Below are 24,156 nucleotides of genomic sequence, written 5' to 3'. Positions count from 1 at the left end.
ATCGCAAAAGCTCACAATTCTCACAAAACTTGTTGGAAAGGTGTAGCACAGGCTAAGGAAATCCCATACATTTTTGGAGCCGATCAGACTCAAAGAGAACATTTTCCATATTGTAACCTATTCTCGCAATGACAGCGAAAGTGAAACATTTTATTTTAAATTATGAATTTGTGCAAGCCTGTGTCATTAATTTCTTTCACATGTCTTACAACATAAATGATGCATTCATATGCTAGTACTAATGCCAGGAATTACCCTGTGTATAGGCCTCTTAGAAATGCTTGTTGCATCTTGCATATTATTTAGATGCACACTCATTTGCACATCCATGCAGGCAAAACGTAGGAATCAAATTTGGCGACGGCACACAAGTTGGAAAAAACGTTTACAATGCACTGGCGGTGATAGACAGAAGTCATCTTTTAAAGGGTATTTTTTTAACAAATTCCGTGGGAGAATGCCTTAGGACCTCTCTATCTGGAGGAGGGGGGGGGGGCATCTGTGCCCAGGGGTTCATAATCCATCCATGCCATGCCTATGTCCGTCAAAAGTTTGGAATATCCTAATTGACTGACTTAACTAACGACTTGTTTGTGATTTTAATAATATTTTTGCATGGTAGGAAATGTATTGAAATTCTGTTTGGAGGTCCCTCAGACCCCACCACAGATTTGGTCCCCCCCCCCCCCCCAATGTTGACATCATGACTACGGCCTTGCTTCATGTCCTTTAAATGTCTCTTTTACACACAGACACAGACACAGACACACACACACACACACACACACACACACACACACACACACACACACACACACACACACACACAGACACAGACACACACACACACACACACACACACACACACACACACACAGACACACACACACACACACACACACACACACACAGACACACACACACACACACACACTGTCCTCTCAACAGTGTCCCCTGTGCATCAGAAACGTTTTCTTACCTTTTTTGTCTTCTAGAGATGAAGTGGGCAGATCTAAAGCTGAACAAGCTATTTGCTCTCATGGAACAGAATGCCTCAGTGTTATAGGGGAATTTCGGCATTTTTTCCAAATAGATTTTAGAGTTAGAGTTTCGAGGTCATCGAGTACTGTCATAAAAAATAAAAAAACCCCTGAAATAATCAGTTTTACCTAGCTCAAGTTGCTGCAGCCAACAGCTAAAGTAGCCAGGGAGCTACAGTGCTACACTCTGGGAGCATGTTCATAGGCCCCCATGCTGTACTCGATGACCTTGAGAAACGGAGATCCATGTGAAAAATGGCCAGAATTCTCCTCAAGCCATAACACACATGCTAAAATGACAAAACATCACCACAGTTTAAGCTTTGGTGCTTTCTGTAACAGCTTCACTGTGCATAAGTAAAAGGAACACAGTGGTATTACAATGCAATGCAAACCAATTCAGTGGCACTGCTTGACCAGTAGATGGAGCCCTTTGTAGTTACTGAGAGCTCTATTGCATGGCATTGCACAAACTAATAGTTACATGGATTTACTTGGTGAAATATTCACCATGCATTTCTGTTTGTTGTTACTGTTACTGTGAGCTCTGTGTTATGAATTACACAAGTAGTGACTGAAGGAAAGTCACTTTAGAAACAACTGTGCGATTTGTGAGTCTGCATCTGATATGAACATGGAAGAAAATATGATTTGATTACGGCAACACTCCAACAAAATACAAAGTAAGTCCCACATATTGTAACTCCCATATTATAAATGAAGATGATCAAAAGTAACAGCACAATGATGTAGAACCCAAATGACAAATGAAGAAGATGGGACACTGTCATAATATCAGTCTGACTGCAGCTAGTCCAGCATATTTAACTGTGTTAAAACCACAAGTGCTGCTTCTTGGTGCACAAGAGCTCAGTGCTGCTTTAGTGTTCTTCTTTTCCAGACAAGACAGGACGCCATTCAACAGCAGTTAGTCACGGTAACTACACTGTACAATTATTATCATTTATTTTTTTGCAGAATGCTATATTATTTATCTAAAATAAATACAAATAAATTAATGTGATATGCATTATGCTACATTAAATTGATTGTGTAATGAAAGGTTTGCATTTGACAGCTAACTGACTCGGAAATGACACAAACTTCAAATTTTCTTTCCCTGCTCCTGTTGATCATGAGTAAGTAGCCTAGCAACTTCCTTTCACACAACTGAATATCTGATATTAGAGTAACTGAATGTTCTGAATGTTTGGCATTAGATAGAGTTAATTCTGATGAAAACATCTCAGCAGTGTTCATTGTTTTAGTTTTTAGTTCCGACATGCTTGTTGTCTACAGTTTAGAGAGAGATAAACTTCCTCTTTTTTTCTAATTTTGAAAAAAGAGGCTTATCTTGTGATGTACTACATATTTACTATCAATGATGGAACCAATGTAGACCAACGTCCATTTTATATGGCAGGCAGTACTGTTGAGTATTGCTTTGCTTTACAAGCATATTTTTTTGTTTGAAATCATTAAAAAATATATTAAATACAAATAAAACATAATTGTCTGAATGTTGCGTAAGAGTTTACAGCAGAGGTTGCAAACGTATAACTTCTGCAGCCCACTTGATGGCACGATATTAACAATAATACATACTATTTACTTGTTATAAAAAAAACTTCAATGCTCTGGATGGAAACATGTAATGACATGTTGCTAGCTTTCTGTTTGCAACTAAAAGATAATGAGTCTGGTAGCCACCTATCTGAGTGGAATGCGCTTCAATCAGCATATCATGTGCTTCATGTTAATGCAGGAAAACTAATTATAGAAGACTCACCAAGTTGCATAGGGCCCCGCAAGTTAATGAACCCCCCCCCCCCTCCCCCGTCTCCTTTCAGCGACAGGGTGTGTCTCATACATTAAAGAGATGATCATGAAACCGAATTACTCTTCAGGGCATGACATACGGAAAAAGAAACTTCACGAGAATTAACAACGGGAACAGTAACCGGGTAAACTTGTGTTCGTTCCTCGGATTGATTATCTGAGTAGGCCTACCTTAAGTTGATCTGTTTATTTGCATGTCTTCAGCGTGTGTTGCTGGCCAAGCCTATACAGGGCAGTGAATCCCCTGATCTGTTTGCGGCTTGTTGACAGCCTTTCCAAGTCAGAGTACTTCGCAAAAGTTGTGAAATATAACCGCATATTCCGTTTTTTCAAAAATGCCGGCGACGGGCAACATTTTTTAGAAGAAATAACCACATCCCTAAATGCGTTTAAATGTGCTCGTGATGAAACTAGGAGTTTTTTCAGCAGACACATGCGACGACCAGTCTAAACTAACGGATGATTTTACTCTTCCCAATATTTCAGTCAAGCTTTAGTGTGTTTAGATAGCCTCAACTGAACGTATGCCAAATGGAAAGTAGGCCTAGCCTAATATTAACTTCGATTTGCTGTGCTGCATATGGACAACATATGCACGTTGTAGACTACATTAGGCCTATATAAAGTATTAAAATGATTATTTAAAGAGTCTACGTTTGAAAACAAATATTGAAGGGAATCAGGGGGAGCCAGTACAGTAGCCTATGTCTTTGGCAAGTAGGCATAGCCTACTACAGACACACAGACACAAGTGAAGAACAGTCAGTACTTCAAGTGTAAAACTGCAGTTTTCTGAGTATATATTTGCAGTTCTGATGCAGGAAATGCAGTATTTTGGACACTGCATGGCACTGCATCGTGTACTTCGACAAAAGTACTTCGTACTTCGACTGTACTTCGACAAACTGCACTGTACTTCGACAAAAACTGCAGTATATATTTTTTGTTTGGGGATATGTGCAGCAAGCATCAAAAGCAAGCAGCCCAGAACCTAAATGGGCATTATAGCTGTGGAGGTGATTCACACACGATTATTTTTCTTCCTCCTAAGCTAACTTTATGGGTCAAAACATTATATTTGGTAACTTTCGTAGCCATTCAAAATGGGGTGTGATGATCGTATTGGGAGCACTATGATGTCAGGTGCGATTGTAAAAAAAAAAAAAAAAAGGTTACATTTTGGCACTCAGAGTTCAGGTATGAGAGCCCCTTAGCAGGATTTTGCTTTGGGCCCCATGGAGGTCTGAACCGGTACTGTTGTTGCCAATGTAAATGCGTTATGTTGAACCTGTGGGGTTCAGTCCTGCACATGCCCAGACTTGAACCCGCGAACAGCAGCACCTTGGGTCAGGAATTGAGCGTGCTAACAATCACACCAAAAGCCAAATCAATCAGGTGTGCTGGCAATGACTGAAGCAGGGACTGAGCCTGTGGTCCTCTGTGCATAAGCAGGGCTTAATTTGAGCCGGAACACGCCGGAACATGTTCCGGCACCTCCGACCAGTGTTGCCAACTCTCGCGAGACAAATAAGCAACTCTCACCTCAAAAAGAAGCCCAAAAGAAGCCCAATGCCGCTTTAACCTGTCACAGCCTTAACAGCGCCTATTTGTATAATGAGTGAAACAATTACTTTCCAAAGCCAAAACTATCATTTATTTTACTTTGTATTAAAACATTTGCCCCCCAAAAATTAGGCTAAATTAAACTCATTGCAAATGTAACTACATAGGCTACACATTCGCACACGTGTGTGTGTGAGAGAGAGGTGTGTATTCCTTCCTGTGTGGTTTATTGCGAATATGAATCAAACCGTAACAATAAAAAAAAAAATCAACAATAAAAAAGTGGACCAATAGGCCTAGCCCACATGGCAATTATTACCCTGGCCTTTATTTGTTCGAATAAACGATGCCCCTGGCTATTATCAGAGGCCCGGCTATAGAGAATATAATCTCGGCCATAATTTGAGGATTTACTGTATGGCCATAGGATCTGCTGAGTATTCAGGGTATAACCTACATTGAAGACAGGTATTTTCTACTCCTGCATTTGTGAAAATAATTCCGTTCACACCTGATGATGAAAACAGCCATAGACCTGAGCTCATTGATCAGACAGGTGACCAAATTCCAAACCAACAAGGGAACAGCGTGAAGCAATGCAAAACGCCGCAAAAGCCTTGGACAGCTGTAGCGATAGTCTGGAAAAAGAATAATAGTTTTAGATGTGCAAACTGTTACAAGGGAAGTATATAGGGCCTAGGCCTAGGCACATTTTCATTCAGCTTTCATTCGCAAGAAAGGCTGGTGAAACACGGAGTCGCATTTTCTCAGGTCTCGCCTGTTTTCTCGCATTGTCCTGACCCTTGTTCTGACTTAGACCTACCCTTAAATTGATTATTGTGACTTAATTTGAGCAAAGTAAGAGTCTGCAAATGGCACCCTCAAATATCATGCTAGAAAAGTTTCATCAGCGCTGGCGCTCGTTTGGCATGGTTGATGCGCGCAAAGGTTTGGCCCGACCGGCATTTCAGAATGTCATTTCAAGACAGCTCGTTTACCTGGAAAAGTCGGAATACTACGTCTTTTGCCGGGATGGAGAACAACTCCAGTCCACGCAGAGCAGAACAAGGATGTGCCTACATATATGTGTTATAAGAACTCTTATTAGCCCGCGCTGCCATTCTGACCGGCTGTGCGCAATTTACAGCCAATTGCATGGGCAGCCCCTTTGACAGCACGTCAGTCCATAATTCTTTGAATTCGCCTTACTGTCGTTTAATGTCACGATGTAGGCAAACGACCATGCATGGAAATAAATAGGTTAGACAGTCCAACAGGTTGTTCAAATGAAAATTTTAGGCTATGGTATATGGGCGATTGATTAGGATAGGCCTATGCGCAAATCGGAATAGCTGTTAATTTAACCTATGAAGCGTTTTACCAATAAAAAATAAAACATCCAGAAACAGATTTTCTATTAACTCTGCGCTCATGATGAGTATGATAGAAATGTCATACAAACTAAATTGGAGTCGTTTAAGCAAAGTTATTGCAGAGTTAAGGACATCATTGGCAGTGAAGCACAACACGATGATGAAACGTCTCGAAAATCGCCTCTGATTATCACACACGTCTACCCTGATAGCATAGGCCATATAGGCAAAATCTTAGGTGAATGAGGGATATAGTCGGCGCAGCAGGCTGAATTGTCTCACTGGATTCGCTCACACAGGCTCAGACGAAACATGCGTCGTCCTCTCCCGACCCATCAGTTCGCGCGTTGTAGGCCTATGTGCAATCTGGAAGTCAGGGAGAGGACCAAGCAAACAGCTTCGAAAACCTCACAAACAAACTATGGCTGGAATTAATGTTCCAGTCAATTGAAATGTAAAAAAACCGAGTCGCGTATTATTTTTATTTTTAAGCAACCACGTTTTCAAAAGCAAGCCCAAAAAACCGCAACCCGCGACTCCACATTTTTCCAAGCGACTTTATGTAAAAACAAGCCCAAAGTCGCGTATTATAAGCGGACATGGCAACTATGCCTCCGACGTTGGATCCGGAACCTTTTTTTATTGGATCCGTCAACTCTTACGTCAATATAAAAAAGAAATCGCCTAAACGAAAAATAAATAAATTACTGTTTGTGTAGTGTTATTAGTCTTTAGAAATAGGGGAAAGACCAAACAGGATACAACAAGCTAATCGAGGATTAGAAAGTGCTTTATCCACAATATTGGCCACAGGAGGGTGACGCGCCGTTCGGGGAGAGAGAAGTTGAGATGCTCTGCCAGCAGTTTTGCATCGATAGCCCGCGGAATGTCATCAGGGCTTTCAGGGAATACCACCTCTACCATCTCCTCCCTATTTGCCTTGTCGGCCCGCCGCTTGCCCGGTTCAACCCCTTTCCTTACGTGAGGTCATGGATTTCTAAAGGACATAGGCAGGGCCTGAAGTTAACTTTTTTGGCCACCAGCCCCTGTGGCTGGTGAATTTTGAAATCCACCTGCCACAGTGGTTTTTTACCAGCCAAAATTATTTTGTGCCCAAAATAAAGGTGAACGGCTCAGAAAATGCATAAGAATGGTTCTTGAACTTGTACAGAATACACATTACAGTATTCAAGTAAAAGTAAAAAAGTACTTTGTTAATAAATTACTCAAGTAGGCCTAACAAGTTACTTTTTTTGTAGGCCTACATTTGTATATTTTTGATGGACCTTTAAAGGGATACAAAAGTATCCTTTATGCCTATTTGCTTTTCTCCTCCTCTGTAGGCTAATCATATAGTCAAACATATTTTAAAAGCCCAATTCAAATATATTTTATTTAATATACTTTGTCATAGCCAGAATAAACATTACGTGGCTATGGATTGAAAAGCAGTCTTCCAATACATTGCAGCTGATTCTTCTGCTTTGCATTGCTAGAAGTCTGGTTATAACTTCACCATACAGACAATGTAACCTAAAAACAATGGCTATATTATGGATGGACCTATATTTAGGCTATAATAGCCTATAGGCATATCCACTCGGGTAGAGCGACAAAGCAGGCTATCTGTTTTCTCAGCCGACCGTCTCATGTCATGTCCTGCAACATTGAGGCTACATAAATGAATGCTAGGCTTTTTCTAACTTGTATGCTCGATTTCCAGTGCATTTGCTTTGCTTGTAAATTAAGTTGTAGGCCTACTTTCCTTGTCCAATGTGATTGTTGAACGATGTTGGCCAGAAATGAATATATGTGGAAGTTTCGGTGTCATGCCATACCTCTAGTCTCGTTGGCACCAGAAGATGGAGCAACTGGCAGGACGTCATTGCGTTAACTGAGTTGTTAGCTATATAGAACATCTACTTCTGTGTAGTAGGCTACATAGGCCAGCCATCACTTTTATAATCGCGGGGAAACATAGCAATGCTTTCTGAAGCCCTGTTTCTTTTCTCCCACGCTGTTGTGTACCGGGGGAGAGGTGCTCTTTTCTCCCTTGAGATAGCTTACTTTCTCCAATAATAAACTTGTTCTCGTAACGAAAGGCAATTGAAAATGTAGCGGAGTAAGGAGTACATTTCCTACGGCAATCCCGACAGTGCATCTCCTTGCTCAGTGTTGTGTTGTCTTATTGGCTACCCGCCAACGTGGCAGGTAGATTGACAGTTTCACCCGCCAATCACAAAAGTTACCCGCATTTGGCGTGTGGGCGGGTGCCAATTTCATGCCCTGGACATAGGTGTAGAGAAAGAAGCAGGGTGATGGAGGCCGGGGGTCTGGATGCTGTATGGGCCATTTTGGACAAGTAGGCCTAGGCTACAGTAGGAAGAAATTGCGCTTCCACGCTGTATCTAGTTGATCATTGATTATGCCTACTGGGTGTGGTTGGTCATGATTGCAATATATAGCATACTTTAGCGCCGAGGCTATTAGCCCCTTGTTGGACTGTTTTGTTGGTTCCCCTGTATCTCCTGTTTTCCCGGTCTGTGTGCGCGCTTGTGTGTGCGCGCGTGAGTGTTTGTGTCTCCCGGTCCCTCTCTGTGTCATATTATGTGTCAGTTCCGATGTGTTTTGATTGGGGGGAGGTGTCCGGGGGGGAATAGGGGTTCAGATAGGTATTCAGATGTGTCAATCAGAAATTACTAATCATTCCATGCTGTATCTAGTTGATTATTGATCACTGGGTTTTCATCATTGCAATATATAGCATACTATAGCCCATATGTTTTTATTTCGGCCTATGCGTAGAATGTTTGTCTAGTTTTTTCCGATAATTTGATAATGGATAATTGCTGTTTTTTTTATTTTAATTTTTTACATTTTACACCCATGAAGTGCAGTGTTGCAAGTTCTGAAGTTAATAAACATTGCCCTGGTGTACACACCGCGTTGTTTAGTTTTTTTTAGTCAGAGCTATGTACGCAGGTTTTTTTGTTGTTGGTCCGTAACCTCAAATCCCCGTTTTGAGTCGCCGGATCCACCCCCCATATGCGCTCCGGCACCTCCCACTTTACAAATTAAGCACTGTGCATAAGGTAAGGTAAGGTGCTCTTTGTGAATGAGTGTCATGGTGATGGTGCAAATGAGTAAGTCAAACAGTGCAACAGTGCAAGAATAAAGTCTATATATCTATGTATAAATAACTATATTAAGAAAGGTATAAGTGTGGTCACAGTTCGGCTGTGGCATGGAGGGAGGGGTTGTGCATATGTGCTAATAAAGCACGCAAACAGTGAGGCAGAAGAGAGTGGTAAAGTGGCTAGTGGACATACAGTTCAAGACATGGAGGTGGTGAAGAGGCAGACAGACGGAGAAGTCTATTTCTCCTCTTCCCTTAAGTGATGCATTGAACAGTTCAATGGCCCTGGGGATGAATGACTTCCTCAGTCTGTAGGTTATAGCCTTTATGCCTCAAGAGATGCCATATCATTCAGATGGCCACGATATGACCCCCACCCCCTCCCCCCATCAAAGAATTAGTGAAAACCGACTTTTTTTGTACTTCTAGGTCTATCTAGTTCAGACCTAGCCTACCCTACTGTCCAAATAATGCGGTTAGAATGACATTTATTTTTCTTTTTTGAATTTTGAGTTATCCATTAATTAAGTATAAGTATACTCCTTAGATCCTGTGAGGGAAATTTGGTCTCTGCATTTATCCCAATTCGTGAATTAGTGAAACACACTTAGCACACAGTGAACACACAGTGAGGTGAAGCACACACTAATCCCGGCGCAGTGAGCTGCCTGCATCAACAGCGGCGCTCGGGGAGCAGTGAGGGGTAGGGGTACTCAAGGGCACTTCAGCCACTTCCTACTGGTCGGGGTTCGAACCGGCAACCCTCCGGTTCTAAGTCCGAAGCGCTAACCAGGCCACGGCTGCCGATTAAGTCAACATTGTCTTTGTAATCCATGAAATATGTCAAAATACAACATAATTTTCAAAAAGTCACATACCACTTGTTTTTTATTTTCCATTTCACTTCCAAAATAGAATAATGAATGAGCGCACAAGTACACGGACTTACACAGACCCTGTAGCCTCGTCCTTGCTACCTATCACATCAATAATGTCAAGCCAGCTGGAACCTGCCACTCTTTCTCAATCTCACTTGTGTACGCTCAAGATGTGTTTCCAATTAAGTGCAGTAAGTAACGTTCAAGTTAGATCTGATGCATGGTGGAGATTGAGAGGACTCAAAAAGTATAATCCTTGCATGTAAAACAGTGTTGTTGGTGCACTTTGACATTGGGTGCACTTTGACATTGTGCACGTCCTTGCATGTAAAACGGTGTTGTTGGTGCACTTTGACATTGTACACGTTCTTGAGGACGAGCGAAAAGCAGTTTGCAGTAAACTAAATTTGGCCCCCTCTGTCCCTTGGTGCATGTGCATGATGCGCGTGGTGGGAGTGTCTGCACTGATTTTAATAAGTAATTTAGGCTACCTCTCGCGGCCCACCCACAATGCCTTGGCAGGAAACACTGGTCTACAGAATTAGAGAGTATTTTTTTTGTGTTATTGTTATGATACCCACTCGATGATTGTTCTATTTGGATTCGTCTTAGTATTGCTTAGCTCATGTCTGCCATCTCTCTGTGTTCTGCTGCAGTTTCTATGGAGACTGTGGTCACAGCCTCAGAGGAGCCCTGTGTGTTCCCCTTCCGCTATGGGGGCAAGGTGTATAGAGACTGCACCACTGAGGGCATCTCGCTTGGCCCTTGGTGTGCCACCACCTACAACTATGATAAGGATAGAAAATGGCGGTTCTGTGAAGGTGAGTGACACCTGAATAAGGGCAGTGTCTGTGTCTCTAGGGGAAATTCAAGGTCACAGTAGCATACAGACAACACACACACACACATTCACTAACAGCAGAAAAAGTAATTAAAAGTATATAATATAAAAAACACAACTAAGCAATAAGGACTGTAGAAGATAAAGAATATACTAAAGTACAAATTATACTAAATAACACTTAATCTAAATCAATTCTAAAAAACAGTATCCACATAGTGGGTGATTAATCAATCAGGTGCACTTGCAATGACTGAAGCAGGGACTGAGCCTGTGGTTCTGTGCATAAGGTAAGGTAAGGTGAAGCAGGGACTGAGCCTGTGGTTCTGTGCATAAGGTAAGGTAAGGTGAGGCAGGGACTGAGCCTGTGGTTCTGTGCATAAGGTAAGGTAAGGTGAGGCAGGGACTGAGCCTGTGGTTCTGTGCATAAGGTAAGGTAAGGTGCTCTATTTGGTGTCATCAGGGGCGGACCTGCCATTAGGCATGGTCAGGCAATTGCCTGGGGCCTCGGCCACCAGGGGGCCTCGTCATCCCCGTATCGTATTTCGTTTTTTTTTTTTTTTTAAATAAATGATCGACCGCATCCAAACAATATATTCTAATCCATAATAAAGATTGAAAAAATATTTTGCCATAATAATGATAAAATCATAAAATCAGCCTACACTCTCTCTCTCTCACACACACACACACACACACTCACACCATTCCTAATTGTAATACTTTTAAAGGTTTTTACTAATTTTGTATTGATTGTCATCTATGGCAATAAATATTTGTTGTATTTGAGTATGCCTCAGCGTCCCATTATTACAGAAAAAAGTGTGTTTTAGTTTTAGGGTTGTGGTGTGTGTGTGTGTGTGTGTGTGGGGGGGGGGGGGGGGGGGGCTCGGAGGGGCCTCGGGATCCTTTGCCTTGGGCCTCAAAGTGTCCAGGTCCGCCCCTAGGTGTCATATTCATGGTCCAGCGCATGTAACCTACTACAGACAACCTGACACTTTCAACGCCGACACCTGTGTAAACCTTTATTAAACAACAAAGTGGAGCATCACAAACATTTCTATTTGAACTTCAGTTAAACAGACGAATCTGCGGCCAGGTATCGGAGGCTAAATCATCAGCTGAACACATCTGCAAAAGAAGGGGGCGGTTACGTTAACTCCAGAGGCAAAGTGAAAATCCAGCCAGTTAACATGAAAGCCAGATACTGTGTAACACCAGCACGGACCATAAAAACATAACAAACTGTTCCAGCCAATCACCGACGAGATGGGCATTTTGTTTGAATGTCAACAGAAGTGACGTTACCCAACATTGCTTAGAGCACATTTAAAGGATAACAACTGTTCATTGTTTATTAATAAATAATTGTGTTCTGATGGGGTCATGTCAATGTCAAGGTACACATAGTTTAATACCATTCTCATCAGATTCTCCCAAGAACACAAGAGTTGTGTCTGCTCCATCTGGTGAAATAACTGAGGGAACTAGAGTGACTCTGACCTGCATGAATGAAGCTTACCCACCAGTACACACATACGCCTGGATCAAGAAGAGTGGAGCTGTGGAACTGAAGTCAGGAAAGGAGAACACACTCACCTTTGGCAATATCCATTCTAAGGACAGTGGAGAGTATCTCTGCCGGGCAGAAAATAGGATTGGTCAACAGGACTCACTTGCTGTGTCTGTCCGGGTTTTATGTGAGTAGTTCTGTTAATCCACATAACTGAGAGTATATTTACCATTGCTATTTCACTTTATTTTTTTTTTCATTAAAGGATCACAACTGTTGTCGTTCAGATGTTTGCTTATCATCTTCCAATATATACAATATGATTTTATTGTATTTAGACCCTCCAAGGAATACCAAGGCTGTGTTGTCCAACCTTCCTGGAAGTGTCACTGAGAGAGATCGGGTCACTCTGACCTGCAGCACTGATGCCAACCCTCCAGCACACACATACACCTGGTACAAAAGAGGCACTAATAACTACCTGAAGAAAACACAGGTGTTCATATTCAAGTACATCCGTTCTCAGGACAGGGGGGATTACTACTGTGAGGCTTCTAACAACCATGGTTCCAACATCTCTCCGGATATAGCTCTACGTGTTTTGTGTGAGTTCAAAAACAATTATATGACAAAGTGTAGAGATAAGTCATAAGGCAGCTTTTTTATTTACTTTTTTGCATGTTTTTTTTTTTTTTACTAACAGTTAATGTTGTTTTTTTTACCAGACCCTCCAAAGAACACAACAGTTCAGTTTAATCCATCTGGTGAAATCACTGTGGGAACTAGAGTGACTCTGACCTGCATGAGTGAAGCTGACCCACCAGTACACACATACACCTGGATCAAGAAGAGTGGAGCTGTAGAACTGGAGTCAGGAAAGGACAACACACTCACCTTCAGCAGGATCCGTTCTGAGGACAGTGGACAGTATCTCTGTCAGGCAGCGAACAGGATTGGTCATCAGAACTCTTCTGCCGTGTCAATCAGGGTCTCATGTGAGCCATTCTCAACATAATCATTAGTGTAAATGCCATTGCTATGTTGCTTGTGTGCTTTATTAATGAGCGAAGGTTACTTAATTATTTAATGATTATGTCAGGTGAATGTGAAGACACACTTACTAAACTTAACTGTTTTCCTGTAACCTTTGTTCTAGATCCTCCAAAGAACACAAGAGTTGTGTCTGCTCCATCTGGTGAAATCACTGAGGGAACTAGAGTGACTCTGACCTGCATGAGTGAAGCTGACCCACCAGTACACACATACACCTGGATCAAGAAGAGTGGAGCTGTAGAACTGGAGTCAGGAAAGGAGAACACACTCACCTTCAGAAATATCAGTTCTGAGGACAGTGGAGAGTATCTCTGTCGGGCAGCCAATACGATTGGTCATCAGGACTCTCCTGCTGTGTCTGTCCAGGTTTTATGTGAGTAATTGTTAGCATAACCATTAGTGTAGATGCCATTGCTATGTTGCTTGTGTGCTTTATTAATGACTTAAAGGAGAATTCCGGTGTGATTTTGACCTAAAGTGTTTTGAAACATGATACCGAGTGTGAACGTATGTCTCATAGCCCATCTCGGCTTGTCCTCTGCACTCCGAAATCTGGCGCTAGTTAGCCGATGCTACCAACAAGGCGGTCAATGATCAGATTCCAAAAATAATTCCGTGGAAATGCATGGATTCCAGTTGCTGCTACTGGAAGAAACTGTAATCCATGCATTTCCACAGAATTATTTTTGGAATCTGATCCCTTATCATACCTGTTCATTCTTACTCGTCGCTCGACTTATCATGACTAAATTCAAGATGGCTGCAAACGCTAAACTTCGAGAAGATACTGTCTGTATAAATCGTCTTGTAAGTAAACTACCAGTGCTTTTTCAAAGTTCTCAATGTCTCGTTTTAAATGTCAGGGCCCTTGGAAGTCTACCAATGAAGTGTGGAGATACATTGAGCCTCGTAAATGGTGTAAAACAGTGATTTATTTGCATGGCTATGCCAATGCCGAGGCACCACCATTGACCGCCTTGTTGGTAGCATCGGCTAACTAGCGCCAGATTTCGGAGTGCAGGGGACAAGCCGAGATAGGCTATGAGACATACGTTCACACTCGGTATCATGTTTCAAAACACTTTAGGTCAAAATCACACCGGAATTCTCCTTGAAGCTTAACTAATTATTTCATGATTATGTCAGGTGAATATGAAAACAGACTTACTAAACGTAACTATTTCCTGTAACTAGGGATGGGCATGATTAATCAACAATTGATAATTGATTATTAAGAATTTCGTTGATCACGTTAATTTGTTATCAATTAAACTAATGCAGGATGCGTTGCGTAGTATGAGTCTTGAAGCAATAACATGAATTTCACTGTATGGCAGCAATTAAACATTTTACCACCCGGGGGCAATATTTGACGCCATACTCAGTTACCTGCGAGTTTCAGTTTTGACTTCAAAAGTAGGCCTAATCATGAAGAGGTCACAGCGAAGTGTGGTGTGCGACCATTTTGATTAAAAAAAACTGTTCACTGCAAGCACTGTGATGCCATGTATAAGTAGCCTATAACATGGCCACGACTCAAATGATGTAACCTAGGCTACCACTTAAACAAAGTGCATCGAACCCTGGTTAATGTCTCTGGCGGTGCATCCTGCTCTCAGTCTCAAGACGGCAGATTCATAAATAAATGCAAGCACCCACCCCATAAGTGTACATTGTACAGTCACTCGAAGAGCTGTAAACAGTATTGTAAGGCTGCATGTACAAAGCCGCTTGGAATTCCAGTGGAATTTTGATTTCGCAACGAGGTCTCTGTTTAAGAACGTCGACTCACAGCTGTAGGTTCCGCTGCTTTTAGAGCACCGCAGCGCATATCTTTAGGTTTAGCCTGACCAAACGTCCAGTGTAACTGCCACAAGTTGTTCTTCTTGTAATAAAGATCTCATCAAGGAAAAACACGATGTATTTTTGTATTTCCATTGCATTTTTAATTTATAAAAAGTTAAATAAATAATGTATTTTAAAAGTGCCATGTGTAATGTCTGCCAAAAAATCAATTCATACTCCACATTCCATAAAAGATGGCGGCAGTTTACCTCCAGAAAGTGAGTTGGTCTACCCTAGAGTAACAACCGAGACACGTGTATTGCAGTTTGGCTGGCGGTTATGTTGCCCGCATACTGCCTCCCATGGCTGAAACTGGTATTATGACACTTGTCGGGCTGTGGCTAGTAATTTAGCATGCTAATTCAGGTTGATATCTCTGCAGCACTATTGTCATTTTTTTAATGACATCATCGCCCTTATTTTTTCTCATTCTTTTGATGCGTGTAGCTAATTTTTTGGATATTTTTACCTCAATTCTTACACATGGCACCTTTAATATAAAAAATATTAATGATTACCGGTAATCGATAGTCAATCGTAAATTCACCGACGATCGACTAAGAAAATGTAATCGAATCGAATCGAATTTTTAATTTATAAAAAGTTAAATAAATAATGCATTTTAATACAAAAATATTAATGAGTAATCAATAGTCGATCGTTAATTCTCCCTACGATCGACTTAGAAATTGTAATCGAATGCCATCCCAACCTGTAACCTTTGTTGTAGATCCTGAATACTTCACTAAAGTTTAATATATTTTTTATCAGATTCTCCCAAAAAAACAATAATTGAGTTTGATCCATCTGGTAAAATCACTGAGGGAACTAGAGTGACTCTGACCTGCATGAGTGAAGCTGACCCACCAGTACACACATACACCTGGATCAAGAAGAGTGGAGCTGTAGAACTGGAGTCAGGAAAAAAGAAGATACTCACCTTCAGTAAGATCCGTTCTGAGGACAGTGGAGAGTATCTCTGTCGTGCAGCTAATAGGATTGGTCAACAGGACTCTACTTCTGTGTCAATCAGGGTCTCATGTGAGTCATTCTCAACATAATCATTAGTGTAAATGCCATTGCTGTGTTGTTTGTGTACTTTATTAATGAGCTGAGGTTACTTTATTATTTAATGATTATGTCAGAAGACACACTTACTAAACTTAACTGTTTCCTGTAACCTTTGTTCTAGATCCTCCAAAGAACACAACAGTTGTGTCTGCTCCATCTGGTGAAATACCTGAGGGAACTAGAGTGACTCTGACTTGCATGAGTGAAGCTGAACCACCAGTACACACATACACCTGGATCAAGAAGAGTGGAGCTGTAGAACTGAAGTCAGGAAAGGAGAACACACTCACCTTCAGCAAGATCCGTTCTGAGGACAGTGGAGAGTATCTCTGTCGAGCAGCCAATAGGATTGGTCAACAGGACTCTCCTGCTGAGTCTGTCCAGGTTTTATGTGAGTAATTGTTAGCATAACCATTAGTGTAGATGCCATTGCTATGTTGCATGGCCACGACTCAAATGATGTGGCCAAGGCTACCACTTAAACAAAGTGCATCGAACCCTGGTTAATGTCTCTGGCGGTGCATCCTGCTCTCAGTCTCAAGATGGCGGATTCATAAATCAATGCAAGCACCCAGCCCATAAGTGCACATTGTACAGTCACTCGAAGAGCTGTAAACAGTATTGTAAGGCTGCATGTACAAAGCCGCTTGGAATTCCAGTGGAATTTTGATTTCGCAACGAGGTCTCTGTTTAAGAACGTCGACTCACAGCTGTAGGTTCCGCTGCTTTTAGAGCACCACAGCGCATATCTTCAGATTTAGCCTAACCAAACGTCCAGTGTAACTGCCACAAGTTGTTCTTCTTGTAATAAAGATCTCATCAAGGAAAAACACGATGTATTTTTGTATTTCCATTGCATTTTTAATTTATAAAAAGTGAAATAAATAATGCATTTTAAAAGTGCCATGTGTAATGTCTGCCAAAAAATCAATTCATACTCCACATTCCATAAAAGATGGCGGCAGTTTACCTCCAGAAAGTGAGTTGGTCTACCCTAGAGTAACAACCGAGACACGTGTATTGCAGTTTGGCTGGCGGTTATGTTGCCCGCATACCGCCTCCCATGGCTGAAACTGGTATTATGACACTTGTCGGGCTGTGGCTAGTAATTTAGCATGCTAATTCAGGTTGATATCTCTGCAGCACTATTGTCATTTTTTTAATGACATCATCACCCTTATTTTTTCTCATTCTTTTGATGCGTGTAGCTCATTTTTTGGATATTTTTACCTCAATTCTTACACATGGCACCTTTAATATAAAAAATATTAATGATTACCGGTAATCGATAGTCAATCGTAAATTCTCCGACGATCGACTAAGAAAATGTAATCGAATCAAATCAAATTTTGAATTTATAAAAAGTGAAATAAATAATGCATTTTAATACAACAATATTAATGAGTAATCGATAGTCGATCGTTAATTCTCCCGACGATCGACTTAAAAAATTTAATCGAATGCCCATCCCAACCTGTAACCTTTGTTGTAGATCCTGAATACTTCACTAAAGTGTAATATATTTTTTTATCAGATTCTCCCAAAAAAACAATAATTGAGTTTGATCCATCTGGTAAAATAACTGAGGGAACTAGAGTGACTCTGACCTGCATGAGTGAAGCTGACCCACCAGTACACACATACACCTGGATCAAGAAGAGTGGAGCTGTAGAACTGGAGTCAGGAAAAAAGAAGATACTCACCTTCAGTAAGATCCGTTCTGAGGACAGTGGAGAGTATCTCTGTCGTGCAGCTAATAGGATTGGTCAACAGGACTCTACTTCTGTGTCAATCAGGGTCTCATGTGAGTCATTCTCAACATAATCATTAGTGTAAATGCCATTGCTGTGTTGTTTGTGTGCTTTATTAATGAGCTGAGGTTACTTTATTATTTAATGATTATGTCAGAAGACACACTTACTAAACTTAACTGTTTCCTGTAACCTTTGTTCTAGATCCTCCAAAGAACACAAAAGTTGAGTCTGCTCCATCTGGTGAAATCACTGAGGGAACTAGAGTGACTCTGACCTGCATGAGTGAAGCTGACCCACCAGTACACACATACACCTGGATCAAGAAGAGTGGAGCTGTAGAACTGGAGTCAGGAAAGGAGAACACACTCACCTTCAGCAAGATCAGTTCTGAGGACAGTGGAGAGTATCTCTGTCGAGCAGACAATGGGATTGGTCAACAGGACTCTCCTGCTGTGTCTGTCCAGGTTTTATGTGAGTCATTCTCAGCATAACCATTAGTGTAGATGCCATTGCTATGTTGCTTGTGTGCTTTATTAATGACTTAAGCTTACCTAATTATTTCATGATTATGTCAGGTGAATATGAAAACACACTTACTAAACGTAACTATTTCCTGTAACTAGGGATGGGCATGATTAATCGACAATCGATAATTGATTATTAAGAATTTCGTTGATCACGTTAATTTGTTATCGATTAAACTAATGCAGGTTGCGTTGCGTAGTATGAGTCTTGAAGCAGTAAAATGAATTTCACTGTATGGCAGCAATTAAACATTTTACCACCCGGGGGCAATATTTGACGCCATACTCAGTTACCTGCGAGTTTCTGTTTTGACTTCAAAAGTAGGCCTAATCATGAAGAGGTCACAGCGAAGTGTGGTGTGCGACCATTTTGATTAAAAAAAACTGTTCACTGCAAGCACTGTGATGCCATGTATAAGTAGCCTATAACATGGCCACGACTCAAATGATGTAACCTAGGCTACCACTTAAACAAAGAGCAAGATGGCGGATTCATAAATCAATGCAAGCACCCACCCCATAAGTGTACATTGTACAGTCACTCGAACAGCTGTAAACAGTATTGTAAGGCTGCATGTACAAAGCCGCTTGGAATTCCAGTGGAATTTTGATTTCGCAACGAGGTCTCTGTTTAAGAACGTCGACTCACAGCTGTAGGTTCCGCTGCTTTTAGAGCACCGCAGCGCATATCTTCAGATTTAGCCTAACCAAACGTCCAGTGTAACTGCCACAAGTTGTTCTTCTTGTAATAAAGATCTCATCAAGGAAAAACACGATGTATTTTTGTATTTCCATTGCATTTTTAATTTATAAAAAGTGAAATAAATAATGCATTTTAAAAGTGCCATGTGTAATGTCTGCCAAAAAATCAATTCATACTCCACATTCCATAAAAGATGGCGGCAGTTTACCTCCAGAAAGTGAGTTGGTCTACCCTAGAGTAACAACCGAGACACGTGTATTGCAGTTTGGCTGGCGGTTATGTTGCCCGCATACCGCCTCCCATGGCTGAAACTGGTATTATGACACTTGTCGGGCTGTGGCTAGTAATTTAGCATGCTAATTCAGGTTGATATCTCTGCAGCACTATTGTCATTTTTTTAATGACATCATCACCCTTATTTTTTCTCATTCTTTTGATGCGTGTAGCTCATTTTTTGGATATTTTTACCTCAATTCTTACACATGGCACCTTTAATATAAAAAAAATTAATGATTACCGGTAATCGATAGTCAATCGTAAATTCTCCGACGATCGACTAAGAAAATGTAATCGAATCAAATCAAATTTTGAATTTATAAAAAGTTAAATAAATAATGCATTTTAATACAAAAATATTAATGAGTAATCGATAGTCGATCGTTAATTCTCCCTACGATCGACTTAGAAAATGTAATCGAATGCCCATCCCAACCTGTAACCTTTGTTGTAGATCCTGAATACTTCACTAAAGTTGAATATATTTTTTATCAGATTCTCCCAAAAAAACAATAATTGAGTTTGATCCATCTGGTAAAATCAGTGAGGGAACTAGAGTGACTCTGACCTGCATGAGTGAAGCTGACCCACCAGTACACACATACACCTGGATCAAGAAGAGTGGAGCTGTAGAACTGGAGTCAGGAAAAAAGAAGATACTCACCTTCAGTAAGATCCGTTCTGAGGACAGTGGAGAGTATCTCTGTCGAGCAGCTAATAGGATTGGTCAACAGGACTCTACTTCTGTGTCAATCAGGGTCTCATGTGAGTCATTCTCAACATAATCATTAGTGTAAATGCCATTGCTGTGTTGTTTGTGTGCTTTATTAATGAGCTGAGGTTACTTTATTATTTAATGATTATGTCAGAAGACACACTTACTAAACTTAACTGTTTCCTGTAACCTTTGTTCTAGATCCTCCACAGAACACAAAAGTTGAGTCTGATCCATCTGGTGAAATAACTGAGGGAACTAGAGTGACTCTGACCTGCATGAGTGAAGCTGACCCACCAGTACACACATACACCTGGATCAAGAAGTGGAGCTGTAGAACTGGAGTCAGGAAAGGAGAACACACTCACCCTCAATAAAATCAGTTCAGAGGACAGTGGAGAGTATATCTGTCGAGCAGCCAATAGGATTGGTCAACAGGACTCTCCTGCTGTGTCTGTCCAGGTTTTATGTGAGTCACTCTCAGCATAACCATTAGTGTGCTGTGATGCTATGTTGCTTGTAGGGTTGGGCGATGTTGCCTAAATTGGCATTTGACGATGTGTACAGTAAAACATCGTGATGGACGATGATATCGTGGGGGGGGGGGGGGGGGGGGGGGGTAAACACTAATTAATTAGCCTATAGGTACGTCTGTACAGAAATAAATTTATAATGTTCTACATAAAAATATATATTATATAGGCTATACGGCCTGATGAAAGTGGACAGCTAAGAGAGACATACTGACCAGGCTACCGAAGTTGTGTGGAAGATGTGCTCCAACAAAATTGTTGTGAAAGACGGATAGACAATCAATCTGAACACTTGCGTGTGCACCAACCGGCGGAATATTACACATTGCCAGCCTTCGCTGGGCCCAGCAAAAAAGCTACTTAAGACTACTATCGTGGTCACTCATTTAAAATCTTAGTACTATGCAGCATCCCACGTTATCAGGCTACCGTCTATGCTGACTGAGGGCGGCGGGAAGTGAAAGTAAAGGGCTGCGGTCGCGCAGTCCAGGCTATAGGAGGGCGAAGTAAAAACACTTTTACAAACGAATCTAAATGCATGAAATACAAGCCTTACAGTGAAAGACGAATAGGCTACCTTCTGATCCTATAATTAACGAAAGAAATGGTTTATTTTAACATAGAGGAGAAGGACGCATTTGGCGCTCGCTGTAGCCTTGCAAAAATATTTGAGCGCTAGAATGTCCTAGTCCTAGCCTAACAATAATAAATCTATATTTTCTGCTAAAACATTATGCTACACCTATTACGTCCAATGTAGGCTATAGGCCTGTGAGACATGTAGGCTACAAAAAGACAATTAGGCTACACATTCACGTCACAGTCAGGAATTTTTTGAATAAGAGGGTAGACTAATAAGTCTTTTATTTTACAAGACGGTAGACTAATATGTGATAACTGTTTGGTTGACAGCCTTTAAAGTAGGCTCAATTTCATTTTCAGGGAAAGGTTTTTTTTTTTTTAGCCTGTTACAGCAGGAATTAGTGACTGGCATGTGGGGGCGTGGCATCACGATGGTTGCTTTCCATCGTGATGCCTGTCAACCATCACGATGGACGATGATATCGTCCATCGGCACAACCCTAGTTGCTTGTGTGCTTTATTAATGACTCAAGCTTACCTAATTATTATGACCGCCGCGCAGCGAAGCGGCGGTCATATAGGTTTAGTCAGAATCTTTTTTTTTTTTTTTTCTTTTTCGCATGCCCAAATTTCCGTCAATGATTCCCGGGACACTGAAAGACAGGGGTACACGAAACTTGGTGGGCATGTAACCCCACATGGATAGCATGGAACCATCGATTTTCGTTTTGATCTGTTGCCCCCCCGCTGGACTGGACCCCCCGAAAGGAGGGTAAGGCAGACACAGTTTTCTGTGGATATCTCGAGAACCGTAGGGTTTAGGAGGACCTTTTTTTTTGTATGTTGATCTCAAGGGGCCATGTCAACGCATTACATAACCACTCATTTCATATATAGCGCCACCTAGTTAAACACAAAAAAGTAAAAATGAGGTGTTGTAATCGCAGGTATCTATGACCTAACATATTAAAAACTGCACGAAATTGGAAGTGTAGGATCATTATGACACCCTCTGTATGCACGCCAAGTTTTGTGGAATTCCGTTCATGGGGGGCCACACAATAAATTAATTTATGTTACTATACACCAACTGGCCTGTAGGTGGCCGGAGACAGTTTTCTGTGAATATCTCGAGAACCGTAGGGCCTAGGAGGTCCACCTTTTTTATGTATGTTGGTCTTAAGGGGGCATGTCAACCCATCCCATTACCACTTATTTCATGTATAGCGCCACCTAGTAAAATCAGGTGTTTTCATCACAATATCTCTGGCTGACAAGGTCAAAACTGCACGAAAATAAAAGTGTAGGATCATTATGACACCCTCCGAATGCATGCCAAGTTTTGTGTACTTTCGTTCATGGTGGGCCTTACAATAAAATAATTTATGTGTACATTTAGTGACGTACACCAACAGGGATTACCGGGACACTGAAAGACCGGGGTACACAAAACTTGGTGGGCATGTAACCCCACATGGATAGCATGGAACCGTCGTTTTTCGTTTTGATCTGTAGCCCCCCCGCTGGACTGGACCCCCCGAAAGGAGGGTAGGGCAGACACAGTTCTCTGTGAATATCTTGAGAACTGTAGGGCCTAGGATGACCATTTTTTTCTGTATGTTTGCCTCCAGGGGTCATGTTAACCCATTTCATGTGCACACATGTGCACAAACAGATACACACACACACACATACATTCACAGTAATCATATGACACATACTCACACAGTAGACATATGTACGCTTGCATGCACAGGCACATACGCAGGCACACACACAAGCACGCACACACACACACACGCACACACACACACACACACACACACACATAACATAAACATGTACATGCACACATGCACACAATTCAAGAATTTCTCAGAATTATGAACAGGCAAGATGGAGGTGGGGTTGTATAAAATTAATTTTACATGTGAAATCTATGCACTAATCATGTTTTGGTACTTGTTGTCTAGCAGATACCAGTGAGAATTGAGTGTGGATAATGCAATTTAGTGAGACAGTTAGAATCATATAGGCCTTTCAGCGTGATTTATTTTTGTGGAAAAAATGTGCTGGACTGGGTGGCGGTCATATTTTGTACCGCTCTGCGGTACATCTAGTTTAATGATTATGTCAGGTGAATATGAAGACACACTTACTAAACCTAACTGTTTACTGTAACTAGGGATGGGCATGATTAATCGACAATCGATAATTGATTATTAAGAATTTTGTTGATCACGTTAATATGTTATTGATTAAACGAATGCAGGTTGCGTTGCGTAGTATGAGTCTTGAAGCAATTAAATGAATTTCACTGTATGGCAGTCATTCTCAGCATAACCATTAGTGTAGATGCCATTGCTATGTTGTTTGTGTGCTTTATTAATGAGCTGAGGTTACTTAATTATTTAATGATTATGTCAGAAGACACACTTACTAAACTTAACTGTTTCCTGTAACCTTTGTTCTAGATCCTCCAAAGAACACAACAGTTGTGTCTGCTCCATCTGGTGAAATACCTGAGGGAACTAGAGTGACTCTGACCTGCATGAGTGAAGCTGCCCCACCAGTACACACATACACCTGGATCAAGAAGAGTGGAGCTGTAGAACTGGAGTCAGGAAAGGAGAACACACTCACCTTCAGCAAGATCCGTTCTGAGGACAGTGGAGAGTATCTCTGTCGAGCAGACAATGGGATTGGTCATCAGGACTCTTCTGCTGTGCCTGTCCAGGTGTTATGTGAGTAATTCTGTAAATCTACATGATTGGAGGTATAGGTGCCATTGCTATGTCACATATGTGTGCCTTTTAATGAAAGGATATGTATTATTATGACCGCCGCGCAGCGAAGCGGCGGTCATATAGGTTTAGTCAGATTTTTTTTTTTTTTTTTTCTTCTTTTTCGCATGCCC

General features: G+C 41.3%; 2 protein-coding genes and 1 pseudogene across 2 annotated transcripts in view; 2 read left to right on the top strand and 1 right to left on the bottom strand.

Annotated features, from left to right (window-relative positions):
- Positions 1–24,156, bottom strand: part of LOC143123348 (uncharacterized) — a 685,973-nt pseudogene that overhangs the window by 67,592 nt on the left and 594,225 nt on the right.
- Positions 1,926–23,991, top strand: LOC143116700 (B-cell receptor CD22-like). Its single transcript, XM_076278022.1, has 14 exons — positions 1,926–1,977; positions 2,119–2,179; positions 10,486–10,650; positions 12,101–12,370; positions 12,522–12,788; positions 12,909–13,178; positions 13,340–13,609; positions 15,853–16,122; positions 16,274–16,543; positions 17,687–17,956; positions 18,108–18,377; positions 19,905–20,174; positions 20,326–20,457; positions 23,714–23,991. The coding sequence occupies exons 2-14, from the start codon at positions 2,134–2,136 to the stop codon at positions 23,989–23,991; spliced, it is 3,048 nt and encodes a 1,015-aa protein (XP_076134137.1). The 5' UTR covers positions 1,926–1,977; positions 2,119–2,133.
- The window catches only part of LOC143116633 (hemicentin-2-like), a 29,687-nt gene continuing 15,401 nt past the window's right edge, over positions 9,871–24,156 (top strand). The window contains exons 1-13 of the mRNA XM_076277904.1: positions 9,871–9,886; positions 10,486–10,650; positions 12,101–12,370; positions 12,522–12,788; positions 12,909–13,178; positions 13,340–13,609; positions 15,853–16,122; positions 16,274–16,543; positions 17,687–17,956; positions 18,108–18,377; positions 19,905–20,174; positions 20,326–20,499; positions 23,714–23,983. Of these exons, the coding sequence (XP_076134019.1) occupies positions 9,871–9,886; positions 10,486–10,650; positions 12,101–12,370; positions 12,522–12,788; positions 12,909–13,178; positions 13,340–13,609; positions 15,853–16,122; positions 16,274–16,543; positions 17,687–17,956; positions 18,108–18,377; positions 19,905–20,174; positions 20,326–20,499; positions 23,714–23,983 (3,052 nt within the window). The remainder of the gene's footprint in view (positions 9,887–10,485; positions 10,651–12,100; positions 12,371–12,521; positions 12,789–12,908; positions 13,179–13,339; positions 13,610–15,852; positions 16,123–16,273; positions 16,544–17,686; positions 17,957–18,107; positions 18,378–19,904; positions 20,175–20,325; positions 20,500–23,713; positions 23,984–24,156) is intronic.

Source organism: Alosa pseudoharengus, unplaced genomic scaffold (assembly GCF_046254945.1).
Source record: "Alosa pseudoharengus isolate Yale_2024_CS ecotype anadromous, Long Island Sound unplaced genomic scaffold, YU_APseudo_1.1 YU_APseudo_1.1_scf_1, whole genome shotgun sequence".
NCBI lineage: Eukaryota > Metazoa > Chordata > Actinopteri > Clupeiformes > Clupeidae > Alosa > Alosa pseudoharengus.
The sequence above is the reverse complement of the archived record's forward strand: the minus strand, read 5'-3'. Positions and strand labels throughout refer to the sequence as shown.

What these genes read in the sequence shown, in the direction of transcription:
- LOC143116700 (XM_076278022.1), top strand. Translation starts at nt 2,134, where the DNA reads ATGACACAAACTTCAAATTTTCTTTCCCTGCTCCTGTTGATCATGA. An exon ending in CCTGCTCCTGTTGATCATGA is followed by an intron (nt 2,180 to 10,485) that starts GTAAGTAGCCTA and finishes GTTCTGCTGCAG; the next exon opens with TTTCTATGGAGACTGTGGTC. An exon ending in TATAGCTCTACGTGTTTTGT is followed by an intron (nt 12,789 to 12,908) that starts GTGAGTTCAAAA and finishes TTTTTTTACCAG; the next exon opens with ACCCTCCAAAGAACACAACA.